At 33.6% G+C, this 26,349-nt stretch overlaps 1 protein-coding gene across 2 annotated transcripts in view; it reads left to right on the top strand.

The window, feature by feature from the left end:
• The window catches only part of Exoc2 (exocyst complex component 2), a 198,942-nt gene that overhangs the window by 28,708 nt on the left and 143,885 nt on the right, over window positions 1-26,349 (top strand). For both annotated transcript variants that reach the window (XM_076859113.1, XM_076859114.1), the window contains exons 2-4: window positions 16,358-16,518; window positions 20,127-20,303; window positions 24,294-24,420. In XM_076859113.1, the coding sequence (XP_076715228.1) occupies window positions 16,401-16,518; window positions 20,127-20,303; window positions 24,294-24,420 (422 nt within the window). In that variant the 5' untranslated portion in view covers window positions 16,358-16,400. The remainder of the gene's footprint in view (window positions 1-16,357; window positions 16,519-20,126; window positions 20,304-24,293; window positions 24,421-26,349) is intronic.

Genomic DNA, 26,349 nt, shown 5'->3' with positions numbered 1-26,349 from the left:
AAATTTCATTTTAATCTCCTTTTTCTATTGGGAAGCTCAGAGTTATACACAGATTTTGCAGGGGTTGGCGCTCATCAGGGGTTGGCACTAATAACCCCCATATTGGTTAAATAGTCAACTGTATGTTATTTTTGGATTTATGATCTATATAGTTTGAATTGCTTTTTATTAGGTTTATTTTTCATATGTATTGTATTCATATAATGAATCAAGAAAATAGTTAAGTTTATGTGAACCAAGATGTTGCTTATGTAACTTTTGGATAAACCAAGTTTCCATTTGCTCCCCCATAGTAATGAGCTCCACTTAGGAAATAATTCTTCATCCTTCATCCTTTCATCCTTTCATCATTATTTTGAGAAAAAGGAGAAGAGATTTAAAAGGTTGGTATATTGATGGAATAATATCACATAATTGGTCATATTCTTTTATATTAAATTTTAATTTAATTTTTTTAGTAGCTTGCTCAGTAAGATCCTGTATACCTTGGAAGTCTTTATTTTTTCACAGCTTAGTACATTAATGACTCTTTTAATTGAAATGACTATTTCCAATGTTTGTGTTCCTTCCGATAACAACACAGATGGAACCACAGGTTCCATCTGTGTTGTTATGGAAGGAACACAAACATTGGACCTAGTCAAGTCAATTGAGCCCATTAATGTCTAAGCTGTGAAAAAATTGTTAAAAAGCCATTAAAAAATCCTCTTCTCTTATCAGAATTTTCATATACTTTAAACATGAAAGTGAAAAACAAATGTTTTAACATAGAAAATTCTAAGCTCTGAAGTTTTTTTTTTCTGTTCTGTACCATAAACAGGACTTGCATTTATTTGTGGCATCTCTTCTTTCTTTTCTTGTTTTGGAGTGTTCAAGCTTTAGTTGTCATCTTCTATTTGACTGTTTCATCTTCTCTCCCCTCTGTTTTTCCATTAGACTGTCAGTCTCTCTTTCTGTTTCTTCCTTTTTATGTATTTAAAGAAACTGAGGGAAATGAGAAATCTTATGGTTTGTGAAGTTTAATTTGGTGAATTTTTATAATTTAGTAATTCATGAACAGAAAGTGTCTGTCAAAAGTTTTATAGCCTAGTCTATGCAGTGGAACTTTTGAAAAAAGGGAAGGATAAGTTTTTTTTCAACTTGGGTTATTTACTAAGCTAGAGATAATTTGGTTATTTACTAAGCTAGATTATGGAAATAGCAAAAGGCCATCTAAATAGCTCTTGAAAGTTCACATCATTCTAATGGTAGTCAAAAAATTTTATAAAATATAAATTTAAAATAACAACCTTCTTACAGGTTTTTAGTTTGTGAAAAGCTAAGAAGGGTTCATTTCCATATTTATACATTAGTTATTGAGTTTAAATGCTTGATTCTATAAGACTCTATTAGAAACAGAAACCAAAAGATGCCTTAGAGATGATATCATCGAATCACCTTATTTGTAGTTGAGGAAACAGTTTCACAGAACATCAAAGTGACCAGGGGCGTTTGACTAAGCCAAGATCTATTTTAGAAACCAGTCTCCAAACTCTTCATAGATCTTTATGTTTTGAGCTTATTCTATCAAGCCTTAATTCAGAGACTAACAGTTTGGAAATACTTATATTAAGATGAATCTGTAGTACTTTGTGAATGTACCACTTACCTAAAAAGTCTAAATTACATTAAAACAATCTCAAATGTTTTGTGAAGAGTGTTGCCATATTGCTTTTGTTTGATGATGTCTTTGTTTTTTCAGGGAGGAATGAAATTATTTGCCACAAAATGATACTTCTAGGTGGGTGCAGTGGTGCACGCATGTAATCTCAGTGGCTTGGGAAGCTGAGGCAGGAGGATTGCAAGTTCAAAGCCAGCCTCAGCAACTTCGTGAGGCCTTAAGCAATTTAGGGAGACCCTATCTCAAAAAATAAAATGGGTGGGGGATGTGGCTCAGTGGTTAAGCACCTCTGGGTCCAATCCCTGGTACCAAAAGAGGGTAAAAGATACTTATACAGAAAACAAGTCTCATGTTAAAAAAAAAAAAAAAAAAAAAAAAAGCCAAGGCATCAGGTTTATAAATTATTTCAGCTTCTCTTATTTGTATCTTTCAGGAAGACACTGCTACTGAGAAGCAAGGAAACACTGTGCCTTTTATGTTTCACTCTTATCCACAGAAAATAAATCATTGACAAAATGTATTAAAGTTCTTCTTTATATCCCAAAGTGGACATCTCAATATAAATATTATTGTCCTAGTAGATATCATTTGTTAAAAGCTGTAGTAAGCTTATCTACATAACAGACTTGTATTTCTTTTAATTGTTCTTGAGTGTATGTTTAGTATGTGAATAGGTTACCAATATCAAAAGAAATCAAACAAGTGTCTGTTAGCTGATTCATTCCTATAAGGATGCTCCTAGTTCTGTTTATTCCAATTCAGGTGAGACAGTTGAAAAATACTTGGTAAATTAACATGATTCTTTTATGAGAGCAATAAGAAATTATTTATTTGTGATTTTAATAAAAACATTACATTTAATAAAACATTACCTCGAGTGTAGTGTATTTTTAACTGGAAGAGTGTTGAGAAATCGCTATTATTAATTCCACAAATAAAAGTGCATACTTCGGCAGGCAGTGGCTACAACAGTATAAAAAAGCATATTCTTGTATTTCTAAATTAAATAGCTTACTGGTCTAAAGTATGATTTGTCCTTGGTTAAGGAAATAGGTGGTAAGGAAATAGATATTATTTTTGCATATGAACAGCTAGATTTTTACTTGCCTCCTAGTTTGTGTGTCTGGTATAGAACTATACTCTTCAAAGTAGATCACACTTTTTGATTCATCACTCTCAGACATTATCATCATCATCATTATTATTTCCCCAGGTATTACTTTATTTTATTTGGATAAACTTTGAGGGTAAAGTAGTTAGGAATATGACCCTTGATAAATGACTGCAAATGGATTTTAAAAATTAAGAGTGAATTAGAAATGCTCTGTTAGTTTTTAGTTTTGTCTTGAGACCAGAGGTATTCTAATTTCACATCAGAATGAGCCAGAGCCACAGATTACTGAGAAACAGCCAAAGTTCTTATCTCATTTGTCATATATACAAAGGATCTCATGGTACACAAGGTCGTATAGAAGAGTGATATTAGACTCTTTGAATCAGGAAACCAAGGTCTGTTTTAAAGCTAATAAAGTGTGTGACTTTGTAAAGGTCATTTGACATCTCTAAGTTACATTTTCTTCAGATGACAAGACTAAATATCAATTGGATCAAGTCTCTTTTGGCTCTGATTGTGTGAATACTAGCCTATACTCTTCTGGTAATCAAAACTGTCATTTTCAAAGATTGTTGTTAGTCTGATATTTCTAGTAATCACTAGTAATCATCTTTTCTATAATATTAATGTCACTGGTAATTACTGGTAGTTGTTATACTACTGTTTCTCTGGAAACAAGGGGAACAGAGAATTTCTACTTGAAAATTTGGTTCTTTATGTGAACTAGACCAGATACTGAAAGTAATCCACTGAAGCCACATGCTTACCCAATTTGTGTTGTACAATTGAGGTCACAGCTTAATAGTGCCAGCAAGATAATTAAATCACTACTCATTGAGGGCCTACTTTTCCATGCCAATTGAAGGAAGCATTTTCCTTTGTTCAGAGTTGGTTTGTAGGTATTAATTAACGAAGCAGGTTAATTATCCAACCTTTTCTTAGTATTTCCCTGCAATTCTTGTAGTATCTTTGGGGCAACATAATGTCTATTTGTTTAAATGGTTGTTAGAACTTTGTGGCCAAATGTCTTTTCAGTTCCATGAAATTTTATTTTATTTTTATTTTTTTGTGCTGGGGATTGAACTCAGGTGTACTCAACTACTGAGCCACATCCCCAGCCTTATTTTGTATTTTATTTAGAAACAAGGTCTCAACTGAGTTGCTTAGTGCCTTGTTTTTTGCTGAGGCTGGCTTTGAACTTTCCATCCTCCTGTCTCGGCCTCCTGAGCCACTGGGATTACAGGCATCTGCCACCATGCCTGGCGAATTTTTTTAATATGTTACCTGAATTTTACATTTATCAATTTATAATAGTTCCCAGACATGTACTCAAAAGAAACTTTTCACTCTTCTCTGCATTTAGAAGCATGTTTAAAGGGTTACCAATAGAATGTCTCCTTAAAGGAATATTTATTTCTAAAGCTTTATGTAAGCTTAACTATTAAATCATCTAGTATGTCTATTATTTAAAATTAGTTTATTGAGCCAGGTACAGTGGCATATACCTGTAATCCCTGTGGCTTGGGAGGCTAAGGCAGGATGATCAGGCATTCAAAGCCAGCCTCAGTAAAAGCAAGGCACCTTGCTGAGACCCTGTCTCAAATAAATACAAATTAGGGCTGGGGATGTAGCTCAGTGGCCGAGTGCTCCTGAGTTCGATCCCTGGTACCACCCCGCAAAAAGTTTCATTTGTTGATTGCTTGTACATTTTGCTTTTATCAAATGTTAAAAATAAATATTTGTCTTATGATTTCTGATTAATAGTTGGATTTCTGTGTTGATTTATAGAATATTAAAATGTGATATATTTATGTTTCAAAAGAATACCAAAGACTAATTTTTGGTAACTTTTCATTTTTATGTAACTTAAGAATTAAAGAAAACTTTTAGGAATATTAAAAGTAACTAACTCCTGTAAACTCTTTAATATTGGTAAATAACCCTTGAAAACCTTTTAATCAGACCTTGTTATAGTTTAGATATGCAGTGTTCCCTAAAAGCTCATGTGAGAGAATTTTCAGAGATGAAATGATTAGAATATAAGAGGTTTATCCACTGATAAGGATTAATTGGGCAGTACCTGTTGTCATGTAGGGTCTGGCTGGAGGAAGTAGAACACTGGGGCTGTGCCTTTGTGGTTTAGATTTTGTCCTGGGTGAGTGCAATTTCCTGCCATGGTTGCCATGTTCTGAGCTGCTTTCCTCTACTGTACCCTTCCTCTCTCTACTATGTCCTTCCTCCCTGATGTTCTGCCTCACCTCAGACTCAGGGTCATGGGGTTGACAGACTGGTCGACTGAACCAGCCAAAATAAACTTTTTCTCCTCTACATTGATCTTGTTGGATGTTTTGTTTATAGCAATTCAAAAGCTGACTGAAACACCTATCAGTTGTTTACTTTTTGTCCTGTTGGCTTTATTCCATCCATCCATCTGTGTGTTTTTTTTCCAAAGCATTTGAGAATGAGGTGTGCACATCTCTTCTTCATTCTAATACTTTAGTATGTACTTATTAAAAACAGAGCAGGACTGGGGATGTGGCTTAGTGTCAGAGCATATCCCTAACATCCGTGATACTGTAGGTTTGATCACCAGCACAGCAAAAATAATTAAATATATTTAAAAAGAACAATAGTACATATTACTAAGCACAGTTATTAAACTTTTAATAGATTGTAATCTATTGTTATTAATTTTTTTGTTGCTCAAATAATCTCATATTTGGACAGTAGGAGGAGGTCTTTCAATCTAGCTCCTATTTTCTTTTGACATATCTCCATTATTCCTTGAGTACTTCCTTACTGGGTCAAGAAAATACTTCATGCTTAACTTGTATACGTCCTGCCTTACCCCTCAGATGAACTATTTATCCATGGTTCCTTTTAGAGAACTATGGTGATTAAAAGGTAGATACACTCATTACTCTTGTATTATTGCTGCTTATTTCTCTCAGTGTAGAGTTGGAAATAAGCCCTCCCCCACATCTACCAAATCTATTGGTTTATAGTAGGGGAAGGAGAATCTACTCACCCCCAACCCCCAACCACTCCTGGTTCTTATGTGGGCTCTTTGGTTGGATTAACCAAATTAACACAATAATTTATTAACAAGAGAAAAGCACACTAGTTTTATTAATTTTACATGTACAAGAGAGTGAAGTCAAAATAAATGACCAATTGACCAATTGATGTTTATTTGCATTTTAGATGCAGAACAATACATTTGTGAAGAAGTTATAAGACAAATGAATATCTGGACTAGGGTAGTAAATTCTGGGGATGGTACTAAGAGGTATATGGGGGCTAGGGTAGAAGCTAGTGGAAGATAAGTGTTACTTTGAAGAGTTTTTTTTTTAATATTTATTTTTAAGTTGTAGTTGGACACAATACCTTTATTTTATTTATTTATTCTTATGTTGTGCTGAGGATGGAACTCAGGGCCTCATACATGCTAGGCAAGCACTCTACCGATGAACCACAACCCCAGCCTGAAGAGGCATCCTTTGTTTGTTGTGGGTCTAAGGAGGAAAGCATTTCACCATTAAGTATGATTTTTCCCGTGTTCAGTCTCCTTCCAATTGTTTTTATTGGATTGAGGAGTTACCGTCCAATCCTAGTTGAAGATTTGTGTGTGTGTGTGTGTGTGTGTGTGTGTGTGTGTATGTATGTGTGTGTACACAAGAGGTGCTCAACCACTAAACCACATCTCCAGCCCTTTTTTATTTTCAGACAGGATCTCGCTAAGTTGTTTAGGGCCTTGCAAGTTGCTGAGGCTGGCTTTGAAATTGTGATCCTCCTGCCTCAGCCTCCAGAGCTGCTGGGATTTCAGACAGGCATGTGCCACTGTACCCTGTGAGGATTTTTAATCATGAATGGGTGTTGGGTTTTGTGAAAGGCTTCTTTTACCACTGTTTAGATAAGCATATAATCTTTTTGTTTTAATGTGGTGACTTACAGTGATTCATTTCTGAAAGCTGAAACTGTCCTTTCATGACTGGGAAAAACCTGTTTTATGAAATAATTTATGTAGGTTTATTATTCTTCCTTAAATGTTGGTTAGAATTCATCAGTGAAACCATCTAGTTTTCTTTGTAAGACAGTTTTGATGATGAATTCAATTTGTTTAGTAAATATGAAGTTACTGAGATTTTCTATTTCATTTTGTTTGATTATCATAACTTGTCCTTTCAAGGAATTTTTTAGTTCATCTAAAAATTATTGTGAAATTCATTGGTATAAAGTTGTTCATAATATTCCTTTATTTTTCTTTAAATATCTTTTATATCTGTAGTTATCCCTGATTTCATTCTGACATTGGTGATTATCTTGTTTGTTTTTTTTTTTAAAGAGTTTTGCTAGAACTTATCAATTGTATTAATTTTTGGTGATTAACTTTGGACTTTAAATTTTTTCTCTATTCCTTTTTATTTTATTGATTTCCACTCTATATTATTTTCCTGTTTCTGCTTCCTTTTTCTGCTGTCCCCTATCCCCTTACTTTGGCTTTATTTCTAGTTTCTTTTAAAGAAGTTTTAAAACCACTTTTTTTTTTTTTTTTGGTGTCCCTCAAATTTTGATATATTTTTGGTATTCAGTTCAAAATAATTAAAAAAACATTTTTTTTTTTGTACTTGTAGATTGGACAGAATGCTTTTATTTTATTTGTTTATTTTTATGTGGCTCTGAGGATAGAACCCAGTGCCTCACTCATGCTAGACAAGTGCTCTGCCACTGAGCTACAGCACCAGCCCTCAAAATAATTTTTTTTTTCATCTTGAGTTCTTCTTTGACCATTATTTAGAAGTATGTTGTTTAATTTGCAAATACTTAGATACTTTTTTAGATGTTGTATCGATTTTTTAAAAAATTAAGTAATTAATTTTAATTAGATATATATAACAGCAGAATGAATTTTGATTCATTGTATACAATTGCAGCACAATTTTACATTTCTATGGTTGTACATGATGTAGTGTCACACCATATGTGCAGTCATACATGTACCTAGGATAATGATGGCCATTTCATTCCACTATCTTTCTTGCCCTCACTCACCTTTTGTCCCCTTCTTTCCCTTTGTCCAATCAAAGTTCCTCCATTTTCCCCATTCCTCCCCCCTCCCTGTTATAGATCAGCATTCACTTATCAGAAAGAACATTTGGCCTTTGGTGTTTTGGGATTGGATTACTTTGCTTAGCATGATATTCTCCAACTCCATCCATTTACCTACATGTGCCATAATTTTATTCTCTTTTAATGCTGAGTAATATTCCATTGTGTATATATGCCACAGTTTCTCTATTCCCTTCATCTATTGAAGGGCATCTAGGTTGCTTCCACAGTTTAGCTATTATGAATTGAGCTGCTATGAACACTGATGTGGTTGCATCACTATAGTATTTTAAGTCCTTTGGGTATAGAACGAGGAGTGGGATAGCTGGGTAAAATGGTGGTTCCAGTCCAAGTTTTCTAAGGAATCTCCATACTGCTTTCTAGATTGGTTGTACCAATTTTCTGTCCCACCAGCAATGTATGAGTGTGCCTTTTCCCCCATGTCCTCACCAACATTTACTGTTGTCTGTATTCTTGATAACTGCCATTCTGACTGGCGTGAGATGAAATCTTAGTTTTGATTTGCATTTCTCTAATTGCTAGAGATGTTAAACATTTTTTCACATATTTGTTGATGAATGTATATCTTCTTCTGAGACGTGTCTGTTCAGCTCCTTAGCCCATTTATTGATTGGGTTGTTTGTTTTTTTGGTGTTAAGTTTTTTGAGTTCTTTATATATCCTGGAGGTTAGTTCTGTATCTGACGTGTGGCGAAAATTTGCTCCCAAATTGTAGGCTCTCTGTTTACCTCACTGAATGTTTCTTTTGCTGAGAAGAAGCTTTTTAGTTTGAGTTCATCCCTTTTATTAATTCTTGGTTTTGTTTCTTGCACTTTAGGAGTCTTATTAAGGAAGTCAGGACCTAATCTGCTATGATGAAGATTTGGGCCTAATTATGGCCATTTTGACAATATTAATTTTCCCTATCCAGGAACATGGGGGATCTTTCCATCTTCTAAGGTCTTCTTCAACTTCTTTCTTTAGTGTTCTGTAGTTTTATTGTAGAGGTCTTTTCACCTCTTTTGTTAAGTTTGATTCTCAAGTATCTTATCTATCTATCTATTTATTTTTTGAGGCTATTGTGAATGGGTAGTTTTCCTAATTTCTTTTTCAGAGGATTCATCACTGTTGTATAGAAATGCATTTGATTTATGAATATCGATTTTATATTCTGCTACTTTGCTGAATTCATTAATTAATTCTAGAAGTTTTCTAGTGAAGTTTTTTTGGATCCTCTAAGTATAGAGTCATGTTGTCAGCAAATAATGGTAGTTTGAGTTCTCTTCCTCTCTGTATTCCTTTAATTTCTTTAGTCTGTCTAATTGCTCTGGCTAGAGTTTCAAGGACTGCTGAATAGAAGTGGTGAAAGGGATCCCTGTCTTGTTCCAGTTTTTAGAGGGAATGCTTCTGATTTTTCTCCATTTAGAATGATGTTGGCCTTGGGTTTAGCATAGATAGCTTTTACAGTGTTGAGGTATGTTCCTATTATCCATGGTTTTTCTAGTGTTTTGAATATGAAAGGGTGCTATATTTTGTCAAATGCTTTATCTGCATCAATTGATATAAGTCTATTGATGTGAGAATTATATTTATTGATTTCCATATGTTGAACCAACCTTGCATCCCTGGAATGAACCCCACTTGATCATGGTGCACTATTTTTAAAATGTTTTTGTATGTGATTTGCTAGAATTTTACTAAGAATTTTTGCATCAATGTTAATCAGGGATATTGGTCTGAAATTTTTTTTCCTTGATGTGTCTCTTTTTGGTTTTGGTATCAGGATGATACTAGCTTTGTAGATTTGATTTTGGAAGGGTTCCTTCCTTTTCTGTTTCATGGAATAATTTGAGGAGTGTTGGCATTAATTCTTCTTTGTAGGTTTTATAGAACTCAGCTGTGAAGTTTTATAGAACTCAGCTGTGAATCCGTCTGGTCCCGGGCTTTTTCTTGGTTGGTAGGCTTTTGATGGTATATTCTATTTCCTTGCTTGAAATTGATCTATTTAAATTGTGTATGTCCTTTTGACTCAGTTTGGGTTGATCATATGCCTCTAGAAATTTGTCGGTGTCTTCGAGGTTTTCTTTTACTGGAGTATAAATTTTCAAAATAGTTTCCAATTGTATTCTGTATTTCAGTAGTGTCTGTCGTGAAATTTCCTTTTTCATAAAAAATTTTAGTAATTTGAGTTTTCTCCCTCCTTCTTTTCGTTAGAGTGCCTAATTTTATTTATTTTTTCAAAGAACCAGCTTTTTATTTTGTCAATTTTTTGAATTATTTCTTTAGTTTCAGTTTCATTGATTTCTGCCCTGTTTTTATTGTTTCCTGTCTTTTACTTTTGGTGTTGGTTTGTTCTTCTTTTTCTAGGGCTTTGAACTGTAATGTCAGGTCGTTTATTCGTTGACTTTTCCTTCTTTTAATGAATGAACTCCATGCAATGAAATTTCCTCTTAGCACTGCCTTCATAGTGTCCCAGAGATTTTGATAAGTTGTATCGGAGTTCTCATTTACCTCTAAGAATTTTTTTTTAATCTCCTCCCTGGTGTCTTCTGTTATCTATGCATCATTCAATAGTGTGTTGTTTAATCTCCAGGTGTTGGAGTAGCTTCTTTTAAAAATTTCATCATTGATTTCTAATTTCATTCCATTATGGTCTGGGTAGTATCTCTGAATCCAATCCCATTTTATTTTTATTTTTATTTTTTGAGCCCTGTTACTTGCAAATGCTAGGCAAGTGCTCAACCACTTGATATCCCTATCTCATTTTAAAATTTTATTTTGAGACAGAGTGTTGCTAAAATTCTCAGACTGACTTGGAACTTGTGATCCTCCTGCCACAGCCACCCAAGTACCTGGGATGAGCCAACATGCTTTTTGGTTTTTATGGAGGCTTTCTTACATAGGCATAATTGGTTAAGTTACTGATCATTGATTATCAACTTACCCTTCAGCCCTTCTGCCTGGATTGGAGGTTGGGGAGTTGGGACTTTCATGCCTGTGCTTTCCAGTTACCAGCCCCCATCCTGAAGCTATCTAGGGCCCCAAGGCATCCGTCACATCACTATCATGCATATTAAAGTCACTTTTATGGATATAGAGATTCCAAGGGGTTTTCAAAGAAAGGGTGCATCTCAATAAAACAACAACAACAACAACAACAAAAAACTCTTCTGATTCTGTTCATGAATGAGAGGCAAAACTGATTTGACCATGATTTTGACCCAATTTCTATTGTCCATAGGAACCATAAGGATTTGAAAACATCATCAGATCTAAATGTTTAAAGCAGGGCAGTTAGTACAAATTTGTAAGTAGGACTTCTGTTAGCTTATGCCATAGATATCACCCAGCCACTTGTATAATATGTATATATAGTTACAGTGCTAAATGGCTAACAGCAGATTTTTGACAGAGTGCTGCATCAGTAAAGTGTCAGTTGCCACCTCAGTCTCCCTGATTTATAGGTTCCTGACACTGTCTGTATTCCTTTCTTTTGTTTTTGCCTCCCATCGGGTGAACTTTTTATGTAAAGATATTTTGTAATATATTAAATTTTTTTCTTTCAGTTTGTAAAAATGGAAAGTGGAGATCGGAAAATTAAATATTTCCTGTTAACACACACACACACACACACACACACACACACACACACACATTTAAAGAATATATATGTATATATTTGAAGAATATGAATATATATATTCTTCAAAACTCTTCAAAGTAACACTTATCTTGCACTAACTTCTACCCTGGCCCCCCTATATCTCCTCGTCACATTCCTAGAATACTACCCTAGTCCAGATATTCATTTTTCCTATCACTTCTTCACAAACTTATTGTTTTGTGTCTAAAAGAAAAGAAACTGTGATGGAAGCCAGATATATATTTCACAGGCATTGTTAACTTGGTTTGACACAAACTTTAAACTCTTATCTTCCCTGTGGTGTGCAGCAGCTGAAATCACTGCTCCTGTCTTTGTGCTTCAAGTTGTTGCTCTCTACTGTGCTCTCTGGACTCTCTGCTCTGCATCCTGTGCACGTGCAGACCAGGAATTTTGTAATACTCTTTCTGCTCCTATGGCTTCCTCCTCACCAGGATTTTCTTTCTTTTTTCTTTAGCTGGTTTCTTAGCTCAAAACTCCATATGCTAACTTGTTGAACCATAAGATTAGGACTTTGTTTTTCTGATTTGTGTTTCAGCTTCCTTGGGCTTATTGGACTGAGTATTCTCTTAGATGAAAATTGAGTGTCCAGTTGAGTGATTTTGAAGTTCTCTGAAGTAGTATTGTAACCTTTATATTCATCTCGAAACTTACCTGAGAATATTTTTACTTTTTAAAACAGCTTTCTTCACATACTATGAAATTTACTCATTTAAAGTGTACAGTTCAGTGCTCTTTAATACAACAAAGCTGTGCAGCCATCACCACAATAAATTTTAGAACTTTATCACTACATGAAGAAATCCCATAGTCATAAGTAGTTAGTCTCTATTTCTCCCACCTATACTCCTTTTTTTTTTGACCCCTTGGCAACTGCTAATCTTTCTGTGTGGATTTGCCATTCCAGATATTTGTGCGTCAATGGAATCATTAAATATGTGGTCTTTTACAACTGGTTTCTTTTAATTTGCACAATATTTTCAATGTTCATGTATTTTGCAGCATGTATCAGTAATTTCTTTCCTTTTTTAATGCCAAATAATATTCCATTGTATGAATGTTCCATATTTATATATATACTTTTATCAAGCAGTGGACTTGGATTGATTCTACTTTTTGACTATTATTTATACTGCTAAGAATATTCAAGAAGAAGTTTTTGTATGGATACACAATTTTTTTTTCTCTACCTAGTAGTAGAATTGGTGAGATTATAGTAAATCTTATGTTTAGCCTTTTTGAGGAACTGCCAACTATTTTCCAAAGTGGTTGCATATTTTACATTCCCACCAGCAATATACAAGCTTCCATTTTTTCCATTTCCTTGCCAATTCTTTATTACTTAGCCTTTTTGATAGCCATAAGAGTATGGATATGAAGTGGTATCTTATTCTAGTTTTGATTTGCATTTCCCCATTTGCTAATTATATTGGACATCTTTTCCTGGGATTTTTGGCCATTTTTTGTGTCTCCTGCAGATAAATGTCTGATTTTAGAAATGGGCAAAGGATCAAACAAACATTTCTCCACAGGAGACATAAAATAACTATATTAAATTTTCCTATCTATGCCTTTTCATTTATTAGGTCTTTAGTTTCTTTCAACAGTGATTTGTATCTCTTCTGTAAAATTTAATCCTGAATATTTTATTCATTTTAATGCTACAATATTTGTATGTTTTACTCATGACTTTTTAAAAAATATGTATCTCACTTCTAATATTTTTCCTAATTCCTCTCTTCCCTTTCTTATCCTGTATTGTTACTTCTGTTCCTTATTCCAGCATTCCTTTGATAGCATAAAATGTTTAGAAAATTTTGACTTTTTTCTTGACGTAGAGCATGTTTATTTTATATCAGGAACTCCATGACAGATACTGGAAATATAGAATCGATTAAACATTTTGTGTTGTCAAAAAGATACAAATACATCATCTCAGATTTAACCTAGTAACTATTATAATCATGTAGCAGTACCATGAAGGTAGTCTAGAAGGGTCTCTCTTACAGAAGGTAACATTTAAGCTTGACTCAAAATATTAAGGGTTTTTTTTTTTTTAAATATGTGACAGCAGAATGCATTATATTATAATTCTTATTACACATATAGAGCACAATTTTTTATATCTCTGGTTGTATACATAATATATTCACACCAATTCATGTCTTCATTCCTGTACTTCGGATAATAATGATCATCACATTCCACTATCATTGCTCTATCACTGAACTACAACCCCATCCCGAATGGTTGGCTTTTGATTCTGATAGAAAAATTCTTTTTGATTTGGGGGGCTGCTATGGGATAGGACAGGACTCAAGAGAACCTGGAATTGTCTCATTGTTTTTTCTGAATAGCTGGTAATGCTGTTGTTTTGTTTGAGCTAAAGAAATGGGCATTATGATTACATTTTACCTTAAGCCATTTCTCCAGAGGAAGTCGGGTGCTTTTACTTTGTTCAAAATCCCAGCTTTCTAAGCACATAGTCATTCTGGCATGGACAGAATCAAATCTTACTGCTATAAATACAGGTATGGTCTGAGGGACTCATGAATTACAAAGCCACTCCCAATTACTTGAAAACTCCAAGGATTTAAAATCAGTTTCCTAGAAATAGGGACTAAAGCCAAACACCTGATTATATAATGTAATCCAAACTCATTTAGCTCTCTTCTGGTATTCATCTCCTAATTTCTATGTATTTTTTGGTCTAATCTGCCATTTCCTGATAGTTAATTTTAGACATTAGCTATCAATCTCCTATTATAGTATATAAAATATGATCACTTCCTTTCCCTTTTTACTACTCTCTCCTGTTCCCAAACACATATCTGCCGATTGTGGCCTTATTACGACTTTGGTTAAACCAGTGGTCAATTCCTTCAATACTAGCGCTCTATAAACCTTGTTTCTTTTGAATTTTTTGAAGGTTTAAAAGAGCACTTATTTTTGTATTGTTTCTTTTTCATGATATCAAAAAATTTTCTCTCAGCAGATGTTAATTTTTGATCAAATTCTATAATACTTCTGTTGTCTCCCCACCCCACTTTCTTTTACCTGCTGTATTAGTTTAACTAGGGCTGCCTTACCAATGGACCATAGGCTAGCTAGAGCTAGCATAAGTAAATGTATTTTCTCACATTTCTGAAGACTAGAGTTCAATATCAAGGTATGGGAAGGGTTGTGACTCCTAAGGCCTCTTTCCTTGGCTTGTAGATGGCCATCTTTTCCCTGTGTCCTCATATGATCTTCCTTCTGTGCATCTCTTCCCTCTGTGCATATCTTTCCTCTGTGCATTTCTTATAAGGATACCAGTCAATTGGATTAGTGTTCACCCTAATGACCTTTTTTCACCTTTATTACCTCTTTAAAGGACCTATCTCCAAATATAGTCATATTCTGAGATATAGGGGGGAGTTAGGATTTTAACATGATGAATTTTGGTGATGGGTAGGGGATGACAGTTCAGCCCATATAATACCTGTAGTATCTGTTTCTTCTAGATCTTGTTTTTGGTTTTCTTCCATCTCTACTTTAAATATATTTCTTGACTCTCTATCTTGTCTTTGGTTGTCCTTTCATATTTTATAATGATACTGTTGACAGCTGATTTGATTTAGTATGTATGTGGGCAGAGGTTGCCCATAAACAGCTTTCCCTTAGGAGTATGAGGGCAAGAGATCCTTTCTTATGTGTCAGAATCTTTGGGTCTTTTTTTCCTAGGGCTCTGTTTCCTGGACAGGGTGGAGCTGGGTGTGGAGGGCTCACATACCTGTTGGTAGTGGTGTGTCCTGAGGAGTCCTTCAGGTTGCTTGCACAAATTCACACTAATTCCTGGTTTTAGCTTTTGCCACCCCTTTCACACTCCTCTTATGCTGGTGGTCCCTCAGCCCTGGTCTTCTTACTTGTTTTCTTTAGAAATTAAACTTCTGATTCTCTTGTCTGATTGTGCAGGATGAAGACAAGGGCCAGAATGTCTGACTTCATAGTACATATAACAAGGGAGTTCTCACTGATTATTCTATCTAATCTTTACAATGTGTTTATGAAACAGATTCAATTATTAGCTTTATTTTGCTCACAAACCCCCAAAGGTTTAGAACACAATTAGTAAATTAGGATTGGAATAGACTGTTTGACCCCACAAACTGCACTTTTACCAACTCTGGCTATATTTAGCAAATTTGTACTTCTGTAAAAGTATCAATATATAAATTTCAGCACATTATAAAAGAGTTATTCTACTGCATATAACACAAAATTAAATTCAATACACTTATGGGAATATAAGTGTATTTTAATTTTTATGATTATTTTAAAAAATATTTATTTTTTTGTGGAAACAATATCTTTATTTTTGTATTTTTATGTGGTGCTGAGGATTGAACCCAGTGCCTCACGCATGGTAGGCAAGCACTCTACCTCTGAGCCACAACCCCAGCCCCAATTTTTATGATTATAATTAATATCTTTCTTAAACAACTTTGAGAACAGAGTATGGAACCCAGAATAATTTCTACTATATATATTTGGAATTCAGGGGCATAGAACTAAATAGTGACATTCAGATTCTGTCTGCCATTATGTTTAAAATGCTTAGAACTAAACTAAGGGCTAATTTTCTGATATATCTTGCTGTATTAACTAGATTCCTTAGAAACCTTAATGTTCATTAGATATGAACTGATAGGCTGAAAAATTAAAAACTACATGTTTTTAGACTGCTTTTTATATTTTAGTACTGAATGTGTAGGATTCTTAGGTTTTTACTCAATGCATATTTCAGTTGACACAATTGTTTTTTCTTTTAATAGATTACTTCTGTAACTGGGTCACCAATTAGTTATACAAAACATAATGTCTCGATCTCGACAACCCCCTCTGGTGACAGGCATCTCTCCAAATGAAGGAATACCATGGACAAAGGTCACCATTAGAGGAGAAAACCTGGGGACTGGCCCCACTGACCTTATCGGTAAGGGCAAAGATTCTATGCTATACCATGGTAGATGGATTTTTATGTTGTATTATTAAAGCAAGATGTGTTATTTTAAAATAGTGAAGGTGAAAGGAAAACATCATTTGATCTCTGTAGAATGATCTAAATAAAAATTAAAGAATATTTGGTTGTCTGATTTTTCTATGAATACCATTATTTTATCAAAGCTTATCTATATTGGCTTTCAAAACTTCTCCTTCAGAGAAGTTTTCCACAGCTGAGATTTTGCTTGTTGCTTTGATTTCATCTTTTATGCTTAGATTGCTAAAGAATGGAGGCAGACCATCATTTAAAAGAAATATAAATGGGTATCAGCAGTAGCCAGGGTAGAGAGCAAATTTTATATATGATTTTATGTCCAGTTAACATTTATTTGACTGAATTCCAGATGAGGGTATAGAGATGCATTCAGAATGAAGAAGAAAAAGACCCCAGAATGTGCTACTGAATATACATGCTGACTTGCCACATAAAAAATTATTCTAGACTTAAGCATTCTCTGGACTAAGTTCTTAACCAATGAGGGAACTACTGATAAAGTCCTGGAGATTGAATTGGAACTTAACTTTCCTGCATTATAACTTCTGGTTAATGGATTGGTTTTTGGTCATCTGGAAAACCCATTGAAAAGAAAGTGAATCAGAGCTCAGCACTGTAAAATAACAATTGAGTTTTATACTTACCAGTTAATTCCTTTTGTTAGTGTTATTTAAATACATTTTATCTCATTTTATATTGTTTTCTGTAATAATAGTTTTTGATTCTTTATTAAAGATCACTTTAAATTTTTCTTATAAAGGTAGTCTAATTCTTTGGCTTTTTTTTTTTTTTGGACATAGCTGAATTCAGATATTTCTTTGCTCAAATAGGAAAAAAACCCCAGAATGCATGGAAATATACCATATAGGTGGAGGTTATGTCTAAAATTTTAACTGGCACTCTTTTGTGAATGCCAAAACATGATAGTTACAAGCCTATGTAAATTTTAATCTTGATTTAGCTTCAGGCAATGCTATTCTTATTTGACCAAGCGTATATTACTTTCATAAACCTTGCTAGTTCAGCTTTCATCCTGCTTCATGTATTGCCAAGAAACCATTTTTTTTTAAAAAAAGCCAACTTAACCTGCTAAATTTAAGTGTTTTTAACTCAGATGATTTCTACACTAGCCAAGTAAAACATTATAAAAGTACTTTACTTGGAATTCTACAAGTTTCTTTTTTTTTAAATGCTATTTTATATCATGGAGCAGATTTTTTTAGCTTTTTGTAGGTTAGCAAAAATATGCTTAAGAAATGAAGCTTGTAGATCTTGTAATCATTTTTTATTACATGATATTCAGAATGATCTGTTGGAATCTATGTGTAAATTCTTTGCTGGTTATTAATTTTGGGGGTAAAAATATAAATCAGATATTAAATCAAAAGAACCTTGAAAACATCTATGAGCAGGTGAGTAAGCTATTATTCTACAGATAGTTTTGTGCCACCTTGTTCTTCATGGTTGCTCATATAAATGATTTTTAAGACTTTATGTGTATAGGATATCTGAAATTTGCTGCTTTGCTCAGTTTTAATCATGGGATAGTTCTCTAGCAGTGAACTTATATCAGGAATGACCTTTTTTAAAAAATAAAAATACTGTTTATGTTTTTGTATTATGCTTTGACATTTATTGTTATTTTCTTTTCTGAAAAGTTACTGTTTAAGATCATATGAATCTTTTTGATATTATAAAATTTAAAAACATTAAGGTATGTATTGACTTGAAGTTATATTGAAATATCAAAATATCTACCACATTTGTAAGTACATTATAAATGAAAACATTTTCTGCTCGTTTTCAAAAACATATAGACTGCTTTACACATGTATAAAATTACCAGAGCAAGTGTACATTCTATTTATTTTGGGAAGTCGGTTTTGGAGAAGTTTTCAATTTTTTAAATCATTTAAACTTTTTGTAACAAAAATTTATTATTAGAACTGGTGGGGTGGCGCACGCCTGTGAATTGCAGTTGCTCAGGAGGCTGAGACAGGAGAATCCTGAGTTCAAAGCCAGCCTCAGCAACAGTGAAGTGCTAAGCAACTCAGTGAGACCCTGTCTCTAAATAAAATACAAAATAGGGCTGGGGATGTGGCTCAGTGTTTGAGTGTTCCCGAGTTCAATCCCTAGTGCAAAAAAAAAAAAAAAAAAATTGATTATCAGGAATGATATCAAGGATATTCTCATTTTGAAAAAAAAAAAGCTTTGAATTTTGAGTACATTAAAAAATATCTTCAGAAAATTTAGTCCTAAAGAAACCTTTGAATGTCATTAGGAAAACAAGTTTCTCTATAAATGAATAAATAATGCAATAAATATTGTAGGGGAATACACAAAATTCATTACTTCAAACAATATAAATGTCTTAAAAATGTATCTTTTAGAATTTCTTTATGGTTAATATAAACTTCTTGCTAAATAGTTATTTAAGTTATAAGAAAAGATGACTTGAATCTCTTCTTTGTTTTTAAAACCAAATTTGCCATTGGTTGAGGTTTCCCTGGTATCTGATGGGGGGACCCCAAAAATAAACATAGCAATTGCCAAATTTGCCTGCTTAGCAATATATAAAGTAAATAATGAAGAAAAAAAAGTGTGAAATTTCTGCATTTATGCCACATACATTCTGGTTTATTTTTTCCATAAATATTTATTACCTCCTTTCATTGTGGAAATGAAAAATGTAAAGAAAGTAAGTTATGAGAAGACTGACTAGCCAGGATTGGTGTTCTGCCTTACTCACTACAGTCTTCCAATAGACAGTATTGTTTGGTTATTGCTAAATATTTAATTTATATCCTGTCAGTGAGGGAGGTGATAGATATGACGTTTTGCAGATGTTGGTTTATTGGAAGAGTAATGTAGTTAGAGTTTTATTAGGAAAATACTAAGGCAGCATAAACTACCAGTGTAGGAACTAATAGGCAGATATAAGAAATGATAGAGTAATCAAGTAAAGCCTGAAACATTTCACTAGGTTTATCACACTCTGAAATATCTTTAAAATAAATAAGATATTCTGTAATATTTTATTCTTTAATAAACTACTCAGATTAGTTTATTCTGTAACACTAGGCATAATTGAACACTAGAAAAAGCCCTTATTGATTCTTTTCAGGAAGATGGGTTAATATAGAATGTTTTAGGGAATGATCTACAAATTTATTAATATGCTTGAAAAGCATATATCAATAATTAAACTTCTAGTACTAGAAATAATTTTCTTTTTTAACATTTCTGAAAATAATTTAAAATTCTCATAGTCTAAGTAGTCTGGAATGCCTGGATGTAATTATGGTCCATTATTTATTAATTCCTTTGATAATGCAAGAAACTGAAATATAGTCTAAAAGAAGTCTTAAATTCTAGAGAAAAAACAGAGTGGGAAAAAATCAGCGTATACAGCAGTAAACTTACAAATAACATCAAGTATGTTTAGTAATAAAAATAACTATTGAACAAGGAAAGGCTATTTCTTTTTTTTCATGTAAGACATGTTTAAAGTCTTAACATTTTTCTGTTTATTCCTTTATTTTCAGGATTGACAATTTGTGGACATAATTGCCTTTTGACGGCCGAATGGATGTCTGCGAGTAAAATAGTATGTCGAGTGGGACAAGCCAAAAACGATAAAGGGGACATTATTGTCACAACCAAATCGGGTGGCAAAGGAACCTCAACAGTTTCTTTCAAGCTATTAAAACCTGAAAAAATAGGTAAAACTCTTAGTGATTTTATTCTAAAGGAGAAAATAAAAATTAGTTTCTCTTTTAAAATTTAAATGATAGATTATTTTAAAATTTACCTACTTTCATATCTCATCAACTTCAATTCAGTATATGTTAATTTTGACAGGAATGGGATCTTGGTAAAAAGTATAATTTTTGGAAAAAATTGCCCATTTGCTGAGCTAAAAGTCAATAAAACCTAAGGCAGATGCTCATGAGAGAAATATTATTCTAAGTTATTAACAAAATCTGTTCATTTTACATTTTGTCATACCAGTTTTGGTTCTTAGATTGTGAATACAATGATATTGCTTTTAAACTGTTAAGATTCAAGGTAAAATTGCTTCTCATTTGGCCAGGTAAGCATAGTATTTTCTAAGTAATATTTCCTTTCCCTTCATTTTCCCTACCTTCCAGTCCCAGAAGAAATATTTCCTGACTTGTATCAGTTTTTAGTCCTCCAAATTAATAATAATTATTCTTCTTTGTATCTCATAGCAGTTCACATAATTCTTTTAACACACTCATCTCTTACTTCCACACATTAGTGGTGGTTAAGAACTTAGTCTAAGGATACAGACTTGAATTCTAACATGGGTTATTATTACTACTAGCTACTAGCTGACTTCAGTGCCTAGTTTCTTTGTGGGTAAAAGTATAATGATAATATTACCTACCTCATAGCATTGGGTGAGTTAGAATATAAATCTAAAGTGCTTAACGTAGTTCCTTACACAGAAAATTAGTAATGTTAAATGACTGTTCTCATAATTACTTATGTGCAAATCTATCTCCCCTACTAAAATAAGAGTAATTTCATATTCCTTTTTGTAACACTGTTAATGTCTTGCATTAATACCTAAATATTTATATAAAGTAAGGTATAATTAAAACCATACAGTAGTTCCCTCTGTAGAAAAATAAATATTTTTGCAAATTATTTTTGTTTTCTATCTTTAATCATAAAACCTTTCTTCAGTATTATTCTCTGCAAATTCTTATATATGTATATAAATCCCTTTTATAAATAAAAATTCCTTTTAGGAATTTAAAGAAATTTTAAAAGTTGAATCCATATATATTTACATATGCACAAGTACATACATATGTCATATAAAATATAGTTCTATTTTTAGGTACTTATTTAACATCTTTAAAAGTGTGAAATTAAAGTAGGAACCTGTTTCACAGTTTTTTGGAGGAACTTAATATTTTTTTTTAGTTTGTTATATATGACAGCAGAATGCATTACAATTCATATCACACTTGTAGAGCACAGTTTTTCATATCTCTGGTTGTACACAAAGTAGAGTCACACCATTCATGTCTTCATACATGTACTTAGAGTAATGATGTTCATCTAAATTCAGCATCATTTTATATCATGTTTATATAGCAGATTAAAAAACAGTAGGTAAAAATACTAATTTTATTCCAGAATGCCCAGCCCAGGACCTAGCACAGAGGAGATGTAATGGTCTATTGACCTGTGCTCCAGAGTGACTGGATTTAAGCATAATCTCAGACAGAGTCCCCATTGTGTCCTGGCAGAACTGTGGGTGCTGAATTAGTAGGTTCACAAAGAGTCATGCGGTGACAATTTGCCTGGTATTCAAACAGCCTCTATCAGAAAAGCCTCTCCAGCCTCCCTAGCCTTCCCAGCTTTCCTGCAGGGGTGGGTGCAGCTTGCTCTGTGCGCCTGGCTCTTTGCTTCTGCCTTGTTAAACCCAGGGTCCTTGGAGTAGTAACTGCTAAGTCCTGTGCTGAAATGAATAATTGAAGAGTTTAGTCACATTAAGGAAAATGCTATTTTCAGAGTTATGTCTTGCTCACAGGGTACATGTCCAGTTAGTTTTCCCAGAATAACCTAGTTATTTCCATTACACAAGCCATGTGTTCTTTGGATGTATTTGATTGATTTAATTGTTGGATATTTTGTTGCATTTGACTAATTGGTTTTAGTGTAATATAGAAAAAAAAATGTACTGTTCTTTATTACCCAGGACAACTGCAACATTCATAATAATAAAAAGAATGAAAAATAGCGTGGAGCCTCAGCATGGTGGTTTATACCTGTAATCCCAGTGGCTCTGGAGGCTCAGGCAGGAGGATTGTAAGCTCAAAGCCAGCCTCAGCAACTTAGCAAACCCCTAAGCAATTTAGTGAGACCCTGTCTCAAAATTATAAATAAATAAATAGATAGATGGATGGATGGATGGATGGATGGATGATAGATAGATAGATAGATAGGCTTGGAATATTACTCAGTGATTAAGTGTCCCTGGATTCAATCCCTGATAGGAAAAAAAAAAAAAAAAAAGCATGGAATATGTTGTTTTTGTATAACTATTTAAGAGAGCCATGTTCATGTTAATAGAAAAGAAGAAAATATGAAAGAGATTTCTTGAGAGTTTTTAAGAACTATTTAAGAAACATTTTGGGTCTATTCCCTAAAGACCTAAAAAGAGCATACTACAGGGACACTGCTACATCGATGTTCATACCAGCACAATTCACAATAGCAAGACTGTGGAACCAACCTAGATGCCCTTCAATAGATGAATGGATAAAAAAAATGTGGCATTTATACACAATGGAGTATTACTCTGCATTAAAAAATGACAAAATCGGGGCTGGGGATGTTGCTCAAGCGGTAGCGCGCTCGCCTGCCATGCATGCGGCCCGGGTTCGATCCTCAGCACCACATACAAACAGAGATGTTGTGTCCGCCAAATACTAAAAAAAAAAATAAATATTAAAAAATTCTCTCTCTCTCTCTCTCTCTCCCTCTCTCACTCTCTCTTTAAAAAAAAAATGGCAAAATCATGGAATTTGCAGGGAAATGGATGGCATTAGAGCAGATTATGCTAAGTGAAGCTAGCTAATCCCTAAAAAACAAATGCCAAATGTCTTCTTTGATATAAGGAGAGTAACTAAGAACAGAGTAGGGACGAAGAACATGAGAAGAAGATTAACATTAAACAGGGATGAAAGGTGGGAGGGAAAGGAAGAGAGAAGGGAAATTGCATGGAAATGGAAGGAGACCCTCAGGGTTTTACAAAATTACATACAAGAGGAAGTGAGGGGAAAGGGGAAAAAAAAAAAAACAAGGGGGAGAAATGAATTACAGTAGATGGGGTAGAGAGAGAAGAGGGGAGGGGAGGGGAGGGGAGGGGGGATAGTAGAGGATAGGAAAGGCAGCAGAATACAACAGACACTAGTATGGCAATAGGTAAATCAATGGATGTGTAACCGATGTGATTCTGCAATCTGTATACGGGGGGGTAAAAATGGGAGTTCATAACCCACTTGAATCAAAGTGTGAAATATGATATATCAAGAACTATGTAATGTTTTGAACAACCAACAATAAAAATTAAAAAAAAAAAAAAAAAGAAACATTTTGGATTTCATCTTCATTGAAATGTCCTTAGGTAGCTTGTAGAACTAAGAAGAAACTCAAAATATTAAATATAATTGCATATATATGTGATAATTTTTGAAGTTATTATAAGCAAGAAGCTTTTCATTGTATTAATGCTTAATTTGAATGTTTTCTGTCTTAAGTATTTTTCAGCCATTTTTCAAAAGTTTACATGATTCCAAAATATTCTCTTGAATAAAATCAATAATATTTAGCAATGCATAAATAATTGTAGCATTTGTTATTTGTAAAATACATTTGTTTTTGCAGAACACTTTTCTCAGAGGCTTAATTTTAATTTGTATTCTCTGTTGAAAAATATACAATGAACCCATAAACCAATGTGTTATTTTTGATTTTTAAAAATTCTTAGTATTTTTAATTAATCCACTAGCCATTAAAAAGAATCCAAGCTATAGGGCTTTCAAATCTTTTAAATTTGATCTTTTAGGCATTTGGTAGTAGGTCTTTAAAAAATAAAGCAATAAAGCAAGACCTAGAAAATACCTGGGGGAGTTTTTATTTTATTAAGGCTGTGTTCCTCATGTTTGTAGGCATTTTGGATCAGTCTGCTGTGTGGGTCGATGAAATGAATTATTATGATATGCGTACTGACAGGAATAAAGGAATTCCTCCATTGTCCCTCCGTCCTGCAAATCCTCTTGGCATTGAAATTGAAAAGTGAGTATCATCTTGTCTTTGGTTTTCTTTATTCTTCATTTGCTGAAAGTTTTTTTTTTTTTTTTTTTTTTTTTTTTAAATTTAAGGAGAGTCAAATTCTAGAAATGTCTGGAAGCATAGTCGAAGACAACTTAATTGTTTGGAGACACGTGCTGTTTTCTGAAATTTTGTCTGCTTTGCTAGGGTAAATGTTATAGTTAGTGTAAACTTTTGACAAAACTACCTACCTCTTTAGTTTTTTTGAATTTGCATTTTGTGCAAACAAAAGTCTTAGTATTTTAATAACATACCTTTTTTTGTGGTACTAAGGATTGAACCCAGGGTCTTGCACATTATAGGCAAGATGTCTAGCCTAGATCAATGTAGCTAACAAGCTACCTAGGCAAGCTCTACCCTGAACTATATCCCCAACTCCTAGCTAATATTTTTAATGACATGAGCATTAATATATTATCCGGAATTGGTAAGTTTAAATATTTAGATGCTATTTAACATGAAGATAGAATTTGTAATCTGTCCATTTACTTGATGTTTCTAGAAATATTTTAGAATAATTAGATCCAAAGTGTTTTTTTTTTAAATTTTTAATTGTAGATGGCTACAATACCTTTATTTTATTAATTTTTTTTAATGTGGTGCTGAGGATTGAACCCAGTGCCTCACATATGCTAGGCAAGTGCTATACCACTGAGCCACGACCCCATCTCCCAAATGTTTTTTTATTTCAGTTGTAATTCCTTTCATAAGTCTCACTTCAGTTATCAGAATTATGCCTGGTAAATGATCTTTTTCATGATATTTCATAACCAATTCTGGAATTTTGTTTTCTTAATTCCCTACCACAATGTTTTAGAGTTACTTCATAAACACTCAGAGAAGGCAACAAGTTTGTTCTATAAATACTTTAGCCATTAGGTTTCTCTAAGATTGGGGAGGATTCTCCACTAAACTATAAATATTCAACCTTCAAGCCTACACTAGAATATTATTAGTAATTAAACAACAAGCTGTTTTTTCACTATGGGGTTTTTCCTGTGAGAGGGAGTCAGGGCATTTATTTTGGGGACATATCATGTGTTGAAAAACCATGTGGCTTGGCAGCTTTTAGTGAGCTTGGACTTCCTCAAGGTAACATCTTTGAAGCACTTGGGCAGTATGGGTCATTCTATAGCTGTTTTAAGGATTTTAGTGTCCTATTAATGAAGAATTTAAAGATCTAGACAGTTTAAAGAATGACAAGAGCCATTTTTTTCTTTTTTTGGCCAGGTGTGTATTTGAGCACACCTGCTTCAACAATTCTGAGAGCCAGGCAGGTTCTTTCCAAGATGGCTGCAGAAGTCTGGAGCAGAAGGATCCTTCTAGCTGCTCTTGCTTGACTAAAAGGCATCTTTGTAATGTGGCCCAAAGGAATGCAGAGGCATTGCACACATTTTACAGGTTTAGCCAGTGAGCAAAATTAGGATTCAGTTGGATGTTCACTCTCATAAAATTGTTGTCTTCCTATTTTATTTTGGCATAGAGACTTGCCTTATTTGTTCTATTGTCTCATGTCCTCTTACCTTTTGACTATGTCTGTCTCTAATGACACTCTTTCTTAATATGTTTTAAGATAATCCTTTGGCAAGATTGGTAATGGCAGTAAGGAATTATGGCACTACAAATGATGAGCTTGCTTAAAATTTTCTTATCTTTCTTCTCTGAGAGGTAGTCTAGATTGGTCTGGAGCTAAACTTCTTTGACTTGAAACTGGGCTCCACCAGTTACTAGCAGGATGACTTTGAGGAAGTTATTTAGCTTCTCTTTTCCTCGGTTTCCTCAGGTGCACAATGGTTTACCTGTTTCTTAGGACTGTTGTGGAGCTTCAGTGAATAAATGCAGGTAAACATGTAGAACATAGCAGGTGGCTGGTGAATGTCAGTTCATTATTAC

The sequence above is a fragment of the Callospermophilus lateralis genome, chromosome 6 (assembly GCF_048772815.1).
Source record: "Callospermophilus lateralis isolate mCalLat2 chromosome 6, mCalLat2.hap1, whole genome shotgun sequence".
In the NCBI taxonomy this organism is placed as follows: Eukaryota; Metazoa; Chordata; class Mammalia; order Rodentia; family Sciuridae; genus Callospermophilus; species Callospermophilus lateralis.
This window is presented reverse-complemented; position numbering and strand designations above follow the sequence as displayed.